This window comes from Sinohyriopsis cumingii, chromosome 13 (assembly GCF_028554795.1).
Source record: "Sinohyriopsis cumingii isolate HCF-2022 chromosome 13, ASM2855479v2, whole genome shotgun sequence".
Taxonomy (NCBI): Eukaryota; Metazoa; Mollusca; class Bivalvia; order Unionida; family Unionidae; genus Sinohyriopsis; species Sinohyriopsis cumingii.
In genome coordinates, this window is record NC_142973.1 from 5,634,534 (window position 1) to 5,647,161 (window position 12,628).

The window sequence follows — 12,628 nt, forward strand, 5'->3', positions numbered from 1 at the left end:
TCATTTCACAATGTTGCAAATTTTCATGCTGTACAAGGATGGCTGGCAATATGTTGCCTTTAAGCACACCTGTATCTTGACAATAGCTTTCAGAAATGGCGGAACCTACCATAACAATGAAATTTTATCTTTCACTATACTGGATATAAAGATAAGTGGCCCCTAAGACATGGTCAAACAAGGCATGTATGTGGCCCCATGAAATGGTCAGAAAATGCAATAGGTGGCCCTAAGGCATGGTCAAATAGGTTATTTATTATGCCATATTTCCATGTGGTGAAATAATCTTAATCAAATTTAAAAAAATGCAGCTTCTAAATGTAAAAAAGCTACTCTAATATATATTTTACATCCGTCTGCATTGCTACTAGCTCAGAAAGTCTGTTCAATGCTGGCATGACCAGAAGAGTGGTCAAAAACTAGGTAACAAAGTTATGTTTGTGTAGGGGGCTGAGTGAGCAAAGAACACCGGGATTTATTCATAACTGCAACTCAAGTTACAGTGACATTAACAAATATTCAACTGAGATAGCAAGATTGACAAGGCAAAACATCTGCATCTTTTGGAAACAGATATCAGAATCTCTTTCTAGCCTAAGACAGATATTTGACAGAAAGGGTCTTCTATCCACTGTCCACTGAGTGCAATTTTCAAATGTATGGTCTTAATAACACCCCAAACTGATCATGCAGGAGGGGTGATTATCTTCAACCTGCTAAAACCCTTTACACACCACATTTAATCATGTTACCTGTAATTAAAGAGAAACAAAACAATGGCTTATATGGCAAAATCAGGTAAACATCAGACTAGGCCTGCATTGAACTGAATTCTAAGAACTGGAACAAATGGCAGATAAAATAACCAAAAGGATCTAATTACTGTCAAAGAATGCTCATTTAGATGGAATAAAATGAATTAACTGTCTGAACCCTGAGACAAATTCTAAGCCCTATTGACCACTGAAGTAGATAATTATGATGCCGCTAGTTTGCTTTTATTACAATAAAACAGACATATGACGTGCAAATTTTCATCTACAATGAGAACAGAGAAAATTTCAGCAACAAAATTGATAGAATGTACTTCCCTGTTACGAGAAAACTCCATAGGATTATGAAAATTTAAAAAGTAAAAAAATAGAAGGTATCTGTGAGGTCTCTTGAAAACATCCGACTAGGCCTAAGCGAAAGTAGACAGATGATAGAATTAATCAATAATTCTACTATTCAAAGTGATACTGCTATTGTATGACTGCTGTCTCACCAAGAAGATATGCTTTTATTGGTAAAACAAGGCAATGGACATTGACAATGTCTTTTTCATTTGGAAGGACTGGATTTGCAAGATAGTGTATGTTCTCATAATATTATGATCAGGTAATTTATATAAAGAAGAAAATTTTAAATCATGATTGTAAACAGACATGCTCTATTAAACTATATACATATGAAAATGCATAAAAATATCAAAAACAAATCAATATAAGAATATCCATTGTTATTTCAAACTTATGCACTATCAATTCTAAGTAACAATGAAGTTTGTATTTGGATTCTAAAGACACTTACAAAGAAATCCTTGTTAATCTCTGGCAGCTATCTTCTTCACCCCTTTGTACAGATCAACAAGTAATTCTGACTCCAAAAATGCTTCAAAGAAAAATGGAGTAAATATATCCCCCCAAAAAAAGATCTGTTTGGAAATGCTAGAAGCTAGAGTAAATGAGTATTGAATCAAGAGGTATCACTATATTTACAAAGAACCCCTGTTCGTGTAGATTTGATTTGGACTTTTAACATACCTTAAACAATTTTTCTGTCATACTGCAATGATGTCTGCAGTTAGACAGTTGACAGTTTAGTCTAGCACTGGAGCATCATGCTGCAGACATGAAGCATCATGTCCCACCCAGTCACATTATCCTGACACCAAGCCGACCAGCCCTAACACAAACCTCCTAATGCTGTGGACCAAGTAAGGCAGCTGCTAGTACCATTATTACAAGTCTTTGGTATGACTCAGCTGAGGTTTGAACCAGAAACCTCCTTCATCCAAGGTGGACATTCTAACCACTTTGACTACTGCAGCAGTCACATCTGGTCATAACAAACCACATAAAACCCAAAACACCAATGGCTTTGGCATGTAAAGTGAAATCTGCCTTTAAGTTAGCAGACATCCATATAAAGGTAAAAAACTTTACAATATTAAAATATTTGCAGTGAGCCCCAAAATATTCTGTATAGCCTTTTGTATAATGTGAAGCCTGCTTTAGCAGTAACATCCATATAAAGGGAAACTCGCCTTAGCAGACACATCCATATAAATTGGAACCTGTCTTAGCAGACACATCCATATAAATTGGAACCTGCCTTAGCAGTTATATCCATATAAAGCTCATCTGTGCATAATGTATAAATCACACTATCATTTTCAACATCTGTATAAAGTCACCGGTATGCATGGGATATTTTATTGTGGTCCCTATAAAGACAGGTTTCACTGTAGTAGATGCACAAAACCAAGCATATGGGCACAGGCAACTAATTCAACAGATCTTACGGGCACAGACAACTAATTCAACTAACCTAATGGGCACAGACAACTAATTCAACAGACCTAATGGGCACAGACAACTAATTCAACTAACCTAATGGGCACAAACAGCTAATCTAGATCCCATGGACCATAATGATAATGCTTGTCCAAACTTCTTTACTTTCATGGTATAACCGGCAAACACCCTCACATCCTGTATTTCACTGCAATGATGCAAAAAACAAAGGAGTGAGGTATTGACAACTAATCCAAATCTCTATAATGTGAATTTGGGCACACAACTACTCAAGTAAACCATCTAACCCCACCTACTGTATGGGCACATTGAAATTCCATGTCTGTCCAAATGGGCACTAATCTAGATACCACAGAAAATAACAATAATGCTTGTCCAAACTGCTTCATTTTCAAGGTATGACCAGCAAACATACAGATAAACCTCACAGACCATAATATTATTGTTCCTACAAAATTCCTATACGTTTGTTGAAAAAAAAAAGCAGTACAAACTTACGTCCAAGGAACAACCTATTCAACAGGTAACTCTTACCATTGAATGAAAATGATAGGCTGTGTCTTGTTTTTATAAATGTATCTGTTATAGGTGAAAACTATAAAAATCTGGCTGAGTGACAACAACATCTCCCCATTTACATCCAATACAACCTGTGCAAAAACAGCAATAAAATGAAAATGGTTTTAGGTCTAAGCCTACTGCTGCAAACAATTTACCCCTATAGAGACATCTTCTGAAAACTTTCTTTCATTTTTTCTTCCCTTAAATCAGTTTCAGTCACATCAGTGATTGTCATTCTTTTCACTGTGCTATTTAATATAACACCGACTCATTATGATATACATAAAATAATAAAGTTGCCTGTGACCATATAATTGATTGAGTCAAAAAAACAGCTTTCATTCCAAATGAGAATTAAATGAGTGTGTGAGATTTGGATTTTTAACATAGTTTTAACAAAATTTCAGTCATATCTCTATCATGTCTGCAGTGTGACAGTTTATTGTGATGTAAAGCACTGGGGTATCATGCCGCAGACATGTAGCATGATGTCCCACCTAGTAACATTATCCTGACACCAGGCCGACCAGTCCTAACACTAACCTCTTAATGTTGCGTGCCAAGCGAGGCAGCTTTAAGAACCATTTTTATGTCTTGGTACGACTAGGCTGAGGTTTAAACCCACAACCTCCTGCATCGGAGGCAGACACTCTAACCACTAAGGCCACTGAAGTGGTCAGAGAATTAATGAATAAATAAGCTATTATTTTTAATGTAAATTTGACATCACAATGATTTTGAAATGCAACCCTATATTTGGATGGTGGAAAGAAATTATTAAAATTTTATGTTCACCACAAACACAGCTGTAATAAAATCATACTGAAAATTTAATTTACACCACTACAACAAACAAATATGTGAAAACTTTTTAACACTGTCAGACCTGTCTAAGCAGTCATTTATGAGAAGCAAGATAACTGGCCTCTGAAGAAAGGTGATTTCTCAACGGAGGTTCATTATTACTTTAACAATTTAGTTTATATAAAAAGTGATTATTTAAAACAAGTTAGTGCTTATTACTGGTGCTTTTCATTAATGTTCAAATGTACATTCCAGTCAGATCTCAATAATGAGTATCAGTTCTTGATAAACTCAGACTGAACAGGGCAGCCCACATCATTTCATAGTTGGGCCTCGGCCTGTAACACTAATGCACCAAATTAACAGTGTGTTGTTAGGAAAGGAACTTACATCCTATTTACTTGGCATGAAATAGCCAATGGAGGTCAATGCAAGTCAGCTGTCATGGTGCACAGTAGGGAAAGGGACTTCACTCCTATTTACTTTGCATGATATAGCCAATAATGTGCTGACAGTGCTTTTTAAGACAAAGCAACCAACCATTAAATACTGGCATGGAGTGGAACTAAAGGTAGTTCAGCCCTGAAAGTTCTGTAATTACAATTTTATCTGAAGTAAAACTACTAAATGTCAAATTGTCATTATTTACTAAATGTCAAATCGTCAGAATTTACTAAATATCAAATTGTCAGAATTTCATAACTGTCAAATTGTCATTATTTGCTAAATGTCCAATTGTCAGAACTTATCAAATGTCAAATTGCCAGAATTTACTAAATGTCAAATTGTCAAAAATTACTAAATGTCTAATTGTCAGAATTTACTAAATGTCAAATTGTCACAATTTACTAAATGTCAAATTGCCAGAGTTTACTAAATGTCAAATTGTCACAATTTACACAATGTCCAATTGTCAGAACTTACTAAATGTCAAATTGTCAGAAATTACCAAATGTCCAATAAACCATTAATTATTAAATATCAAAAGCTATGGAGTACTATGCTCACTTATCAGAATATGAGTCTGTCTAATATCTTTTTTTTTTCAGTTCGGAGTCGAAGTGAGAACTCTGATTTAAAAAGTTATCAAAAGGTCATCATCTCCAATAACAAAGGATGATTCTGCAGAACTGGCCAATCAATCACAAGGTTCTTGATCATTTTCACATGCCATTCTGTCAGGTCTCTGGCAGACATCAAACAATTTATGAATTCACAGAACTTCATTCCACTTCTAGATCCCCATTTCTTGCTCAGTACAAGACAAAGACATTTCACCAACCTCCACTGAATGGCTTCAACCTTATCAGGATCCTGTAAATCACATCGATCTGAAATACAAGAGAGACTATGGTATTCAGAATAATCATGACACAGATTGTTTAAGTTAAACACAAACAGTGCCATAAACACAACTATTGAGACATTAATTATCATATTCCTTCTTTATGATCATAATCAAATACCAATATCTCTATAAATACCAATATCTCTATAAATAACAATATTTCTATAAATACCAATATCTCTATAAATATGAATACCTCATTAAACACCAATGCCCCTACAAATATCAACACCTCTATAAATACCAATACCCCTATAAATATCAACACCGTTATAAATACCCCTTAAATACCAATATCCCTATAAATATCAACACCTCATTAAACACCAATGCCCCTATAAATACCAGTACCCCTATAAATATCAACACCATTATAAATACCAATACCCCTATAAATAACAAACACCTCTATAGATACCAATATCCCCATAAATATCAACACATCTATAAATACCAATACCCCTATAAATATCAATATCCCTATAAATATCAACACCTCTAAAAATACCAATACCCCTATATGTACCAATATCCTTGTTTTATAAATACCAATACCCTATAAATACATTTAATGTTAATCAGCAATATTTTCAATCTTTTCTTCTCTTTGTCTCTTAACAGTCCAATCATTACAAATTGCATTCAATTATTAAGGAAAAATATTAAAGCATTACCTTTCATGAGTAATTTCTACAGAAATACTTCTGTATTGATTGAAGTGCTGTAAAGAAGCTGCCAAACCACATCACGGAAAATAGCCACTCCGACTAATCATTTCTTTAATGGTTTAGAATTTGAGATGTGTCCCTTTACAATTCATGGATGGTCTTTCGAGGTGAAAAGGCCAAATGACATAAATAATGTCCATTCACTATTTTGTGACTACCAAGTTATTTGGTTTGCAAAATTCTGTTTCATTGGTACTTTATTTCATTAACTGAAAATGGGATCCAATTGTCTCCATAGATGGAACATTGAATCTTTAAATATGTGTACTGTGGTAACTGTAAAATACATGAAAAACTGTGAATTCACAGTATATAAAGTGCATTAGCATTAGAAACACAAAGCACTCTTAGTAACAAAGTAGACAGCATGCCATATTACTGTGCAGCCTATCATGTGCTGAAAAAGGCATTAAACCCATGAAAACCAAACCAAACTACTCCCTCCATGCCAAAAATGGCACACAGTATTGAACCTAAACTGTATTTATATTATCTCATGGAAGGTCCATAATTACAAATAGCACATCACTGATCTGTAATCACATTATGTGATAAAAGGTCCACAATTACAAGCAATCAGCACAGACACTGATCTGTAATCACATTATGTGATAAAAGGTCCACTATTATAAGCAAACAGCACAGACACTGATCTGTAATCACATTATGTGATAAAAAGTCCACAATTACAAGCAATCAGCACAGACACTGATCTGTAATCACATTATGTGATAAAAGGTCCATAATTACAAGCAAACAGCTCAGACCCTGATATGTGGTTGCATTATGCCCCTACTATTGTTGTGCTTGAAATATACTAAAGATAAACCTTAACCAAAGGTCTTATGGACGGACAAGGTCAGTGTCATACTCATCTACTACTGTTATGCCTGACATGTACTAATCACAGTCCTTAACCAAGGTATGATGGACAGTCATGGGTAACACTGTATGTGGTGGGTTTTAAAAATATTACAACCCTGAAAACATGGTGACAAGAGTTAATTATGACAACACTATAAAAGCACCAAAGGTGTTTCATTTTCTATGATACCATCCCATAAATTTCATGAAAATAAATACTGAGCAAAAAGAATTTGTTCAAAATTAAAAAAGGCACAAACATGAATCTGGACTTTTCCTGCACATTGAGTCCATCATCAAACATTAAAGAGGGCAGTAATTTTGCAAGAAAAGGCTAAGAAAACTTTAATACAGAGGATAAACTCGATTGTAGATGGACAGACACAGATGCCAAAATTATCATGGTCTCAAGTTTCCATAGAGGTGGGTTCAATATAAAAAAATTCCTTTTTTTAATTCTTACCTCTAAATGTGAGTGCAATTGTGCGGAGTAATGTAATCTCAGCTTCTGTCAGTCCCATTTTATGCATGTTCTTGCAGAAGTCGAAGACAGCTTTGACAAAAGACATATCATACACTTTTCCAAGTTCTTCAATGTGGAACTTGTTCCCTAGAGGACCACAGATAACTCCAAGATCAGGGTTGATAAATGGGAACATACCCAACAGCCACACCTCAAACCTTCCCACTGAAAAATATCCACTTAATAATTACTAAACAGAGCAAGTAAGATCCAAATAACTTCTATTGTTACAATGATTATCATAAAAAAATGGTTACAATAAAATTATTTTATAGGTTATTTAAAAGCAAGGGTTTTTTTGATAACACTACATCATCTGGTGTTAAGATTATATAGAACCAGTCTACTGTTTATGTGACTTTCCAAAGCTTTAACTCATGAATTCCCAAATCAGTGATAACTGTGTCGATCAAAGAGCATAACATTTTCTTTAAAACCAGAGATTTTTTTTAGAAACTTTTACCACATTGTTCGAAGGCATTTTCTTTAAAGCCAAAGATTTTCTTTCAAATTTTTACCACTCTGTCAAAGATTAATTTTGTACTCATAATGAAAATTTCATGCAAGCGTGGTAAAGGATAGTTAAGTTATAAAAGACTGAAGCTTGACTTGTTATTAAGTAAGAAGACAACCCTTTTTGTGAAAACCACCTTTTAAGTATTGGACTACTAATTATTTTGAGATGCTGGCTAGTAAACATATTTAATTATTTTACATTATTAACTTCATACAATGTATTATAGTAGACAACAAACATTTACTTTTATTTCCATACCCTGTTTTTTGCTTTTAGTTTGATACAGGTCAAAAATATCTCATAAACTTAAAAATAAGGTAATCCTGGACGCGTTACCAAAATGCCTGAAAACTAACCTAAACATAAAACTTTACTGGGCAAACTGACGAACAAGGGTAACATTATATGCACTACTACAATGGGAAAACAGAAGGACAAAGGTAACATTATATGCCATACTTTACCCAGCACACAAAATAACAAGGCCAACACAATATGTCCTATTTTCACCAAGCAGACAGAAGGATGTGGGTAATACTATATGCCCTACCTCACTGGGCAAACAGAAGGACAAGGGTAACACTATATGCCCTACCTCACTAGGCAAACAGAGGGATATGGGTAACACTATATATGCCTTACCTCACTAGGCAAACAGAGGGACATGGGTAACACTATATATACCCTACCTCACTAGGCAAACAGAAGGACAAGGGTAACACTATATGCCCTACCTCACTAGGCAAATAGAGGGACATGGGTAACACTATATATGCCCTACCTCACTAGGCAAACTGAAGGACATGGTTAACACTATATGCAATAATTCCCTCGAAGACAAAATAACAAGGGTAACACTATATATGTGTGTTTTTGAGATTTCTGACATAGCTAGAACAATTTAAGTCATACTGCCATGAAGTCTGCAATATGGCAGTTTATACTGATGTCTAGCACTGGGGCATCATCACGTAGACATGAGGCATCATGTCCTACACAGTCACATTATACTTACACCAGGCTGACCAGTAATAACACAAACCTACTAATGAGACAGCTGCTAATACCATTTTTTATAAGTCTATGGTTTGACTCAGCCAGGGTTCAAACCTATGATCTCCCCCATCCAAGGTTGACACTCTAACCAATAGGGCACCGGAGTGGTCCAGTACATATGTCTTACTTCAAACAGAATACTGAAGGACAGGGGTACCACTTTATGCAATACTTCACTTCGCAGACAAAATAACACGTTTAACATTACATGTTATACTTCACCCAGCAAACAAGGATAAAACTAAATGCCATATTTCACTTCGCAGACAGAAAGGCAAGGCCATATTTCATTGCAAGAGAAGGACAAGGATACCACTCAATGCCCTACAACTACGAATGTCATGGTGGGCCAAACAAACTACCACAAACTTAAGTAACAATTTAAATAGTCAAACCAACGAAATACATTATCCAGTGAAATAAAGGATAGATAACACATATTAACTACTTACCTTCTGCAAGTTCTGAGTGCCCTGGCTACTAAGCCTGATAAACAGCCTGCCTTCTAGCAGCTGTTGCTAGGCTGAGCCCCAGATTGACATAATGTCTGTTGCCAGGCTGAGCCCCAGATTGACATAATGTCTGTTGCTAGACTGAGCCCCAGACTGACATAATGTCTGTTGCTAGGCTGAGCCCCAGATTGACATAATGTCTGTTGCTAGGCTGAGCCCCAGACTGACATAATGTCTGTTGCTAGGCTGAGCCCCAGACTGACATAATGTCTGTTGCTAGGCTGGGCCCCAGATTGACATAATGAGAGCACAAGCTGTCTATATTTTTTTTACAGTCTTGTCCGATGCAAACTAAAACACTCACCAAAGTCTAATGCCACTCATTTCCACCAACAAATACATAAAATCATAATATATATATATATATATATATATATATATATATATATATATATATATATATATATATATATATATATATATATATATATATATATATATATATATATATATATATATATATATATATATATATTGGATGTTCTCTTTTTTGAATTATGCCCTCTGTTTCCCAGTATTCATATTTGCATTTAACACAGGATTTAAGCAGTACTTTATTTTCAAGTAGATAATTTTCTGAGTTATTTTGGCCTTGTGACTCTAAAAGAGAATAACAGAAACTACATTGTAACAAATTTTAAATGAGTAACCAGATTACTTTATTGAAATTGCACTTTAGTATCAACTATACTCTTAATCATTTTTTAAAAAAAATACTTTCCAAAAGTTCACAATAATGGTACTTTCAAAGATTTCTAAACGTGTTTGAAACAACCCACATACCATGTACATGAAGCCAAATGCACATGTGTCTTCAGATCATACTGTTTGTCCTCATTTTTTTATTTGCGGATAAAACATTACCATATCTATTCATACATAACACACTAAAATGCCTGAAATTCCAGACATGGCTCCTTTATAGTTGTTTATGAACTAAACCCTTCATTCCAACCGAATCAACAGACACGTGAATGCATCTATTTTTAGATGAAGGGTTTTCGTAATGTAACCACTCTATAAAGCTTTATTACAACAGTCCATTGACAGGATTGCAAATTTATGGTTTATTTATTTGTCTACATACTTGTAGTAATTTTATGCATTGGTTAAAATAGTATCTGCTTTGCTGCATTTTTCTGTATTTTCAAAATACGAGTAAATCAGAAAACAACTTTGACCTTAGAATGCTTCTCATAAATTCCACAATATTGCATTGTCCCATATATTTCTGACCAACATAATTGCATTTTAAACTTAAATCTTACGATAACATAACACACAGGCTTTGCTTTCTATGAATTGTATAGTTTTCTGAATTTATTTGCCCGATCATTTATGACAACAGACAATCTAATAAACTGGTGCTTCCCGGACACAGTGATGTCTGCCATTATTTCCCCGTTTCTGGTTCACTTACAGTTTCAAACTAATTTTATGACGAAATAGTGTACAACAAGCAGTTAAAATATCCAGATTACCGATTCTGTTCTTAAAACACAAATTGCTATTTACATACTGTTAAAGTTTTGAAACACAAGTTCATATGCTTTTATCATCAAAGGATAACATGTGGAAATCAGTCTGTGATAGTTGCTGACTTACTTAGGAAAGGATTAATGGTCAATCAGGTATCAAAACACTTGCCTGTGAATGTGCAATTGTTTGCTTGTCAGCATAATTGATATCAAAGCTAGGCCTAGCTACTACATTTTGCTACAACACAGCACTCGAACTAACCTGGCTAAGGTGAGGGGGCATCTCAAAAACTATGGTCAGTCAATGTACTTAGAAAAAAATCAGAGGACAAAGTTGTTTTCGCTTTCCTAGCAGAAGAAGGCAAAGTTTACATTTTTAGGCAACTTAGATGCTCACTTCGCCTGGTAGCATGACTCCTGGTCATCTAAATGTACTGGCCTCACATGCTGCATGTATCATCCTCAGACTCAGAGCTGGTGTAGAAACCAAACTAATGTCTGATCCTTCATCTTGAATCTGATCATTTGAGTCAATATCATTGGCTGCGTCATCACTTTCAAATCCTTCAAAACTTGCATCACACTCGTTGCAATATACATAAAGGTTGCCATTCTGTTTACTTTCTGCAACTGATCTCATTTTCTGTGGTAATTTCCGCTTATAGGATGTAAAACTACTAACAGATCACTTTCATAATTTTATCCAAGGAAAACTTTCATGGCTAAACATTTTTAATTTCATTCAATTCAATGCTTTATTATGAAATGCATATATGCATATATGCATTGCTGGGGTTTCCCAACCCTTGACTGGAAATGCATGTACAAGTCAAAAAAGGACAAAGAGAACACTGCTAGCAATGCACATATGTGTCTCTGGGGAAGCAAGGTCATTTTTAGAAATGCATATATGTGTTAGCAGAAGGTAGAGTTAAGAGTTTATTAACAAAGGACTGATATCACACATTTTATATAATGAGCAATTTACAAAAGACTGATATCACATGTTTTATATAACTAGCAATTCACAAAGGACTGATATCACATGTTTGATATAATTAGCAATTCATAAATGACTGATGCCACACCTTTAAAACAACTTATAATTAAGAAGATGCTGATGCCACATCTTTTATATGATTAGCAATTTTAGCAATTTGCAAGCGATTGATGCCACTTCTTTTAAACAACAAGCAGTTCTAATGGGGATGATATTACACATTTTATACGATTAGCAATTCACAAGGGGCTGATGCCACACCGTTTACATCGTCAGCAATTAGCAGGAGATTGATGCCACTTCTTTAAAACAACAAGCAGTTCTGAAGGGGTTGATGTTACACATTTTATACAATTAGCAATTCACAAGGGGATGATACCACATCATTTACATCGTCAGCAATCTCAGCAATTAACAAGGGACTGATGCCACATCTTTTATACAATAATTAACAAGAGGTTGATTCTATACCTTTTATAATGCAAGCAATTAACAAGGGACTTATGCCACACATTTATTACAACTAGCATTTCAGAAGAGTTTCAAGCCACACATTTGATATGACTAGCAACTATCAAAGGGCTGATGCCACACGTTTTACATGACTGATGCCACACCTTTTACATGGTTAGCAATCTCAACAATTAACAAGGGACTG

The 12,628-nt window shown here is 34.8% G+C and overlaps 1 protein-coding gene across 1 annotated transcript in view; it reads right to left on the reverse strand.

The window, feature by feature from the left end:
- Positions 1-359: 359 nt before the first annotated feature.
- LOC149784887 (vitamin D3 receptor-like) overlaps positions 360-12,628 on the reverse strand; it is a 38,420-nt gene continuing 26,151 nt past the window's right edge. The window contains exons 6-7 of the mRNA XM_089978466.1: positions 7,348-7,572; positions 360-5,275 (exon numbers count right to left, since the gene is read on the reverse strand). Of these exons, the coding sequence (XP_089834592.1) occupies positions 5,031-5,275; positions 7,348-7,572 (470 nt within the window). The 3' untranslated portion in view covers positions 360-5,030. The remainder of the gene's footprint in view (positions 5,276-7,347; positions 7,573-12,628) is intronic.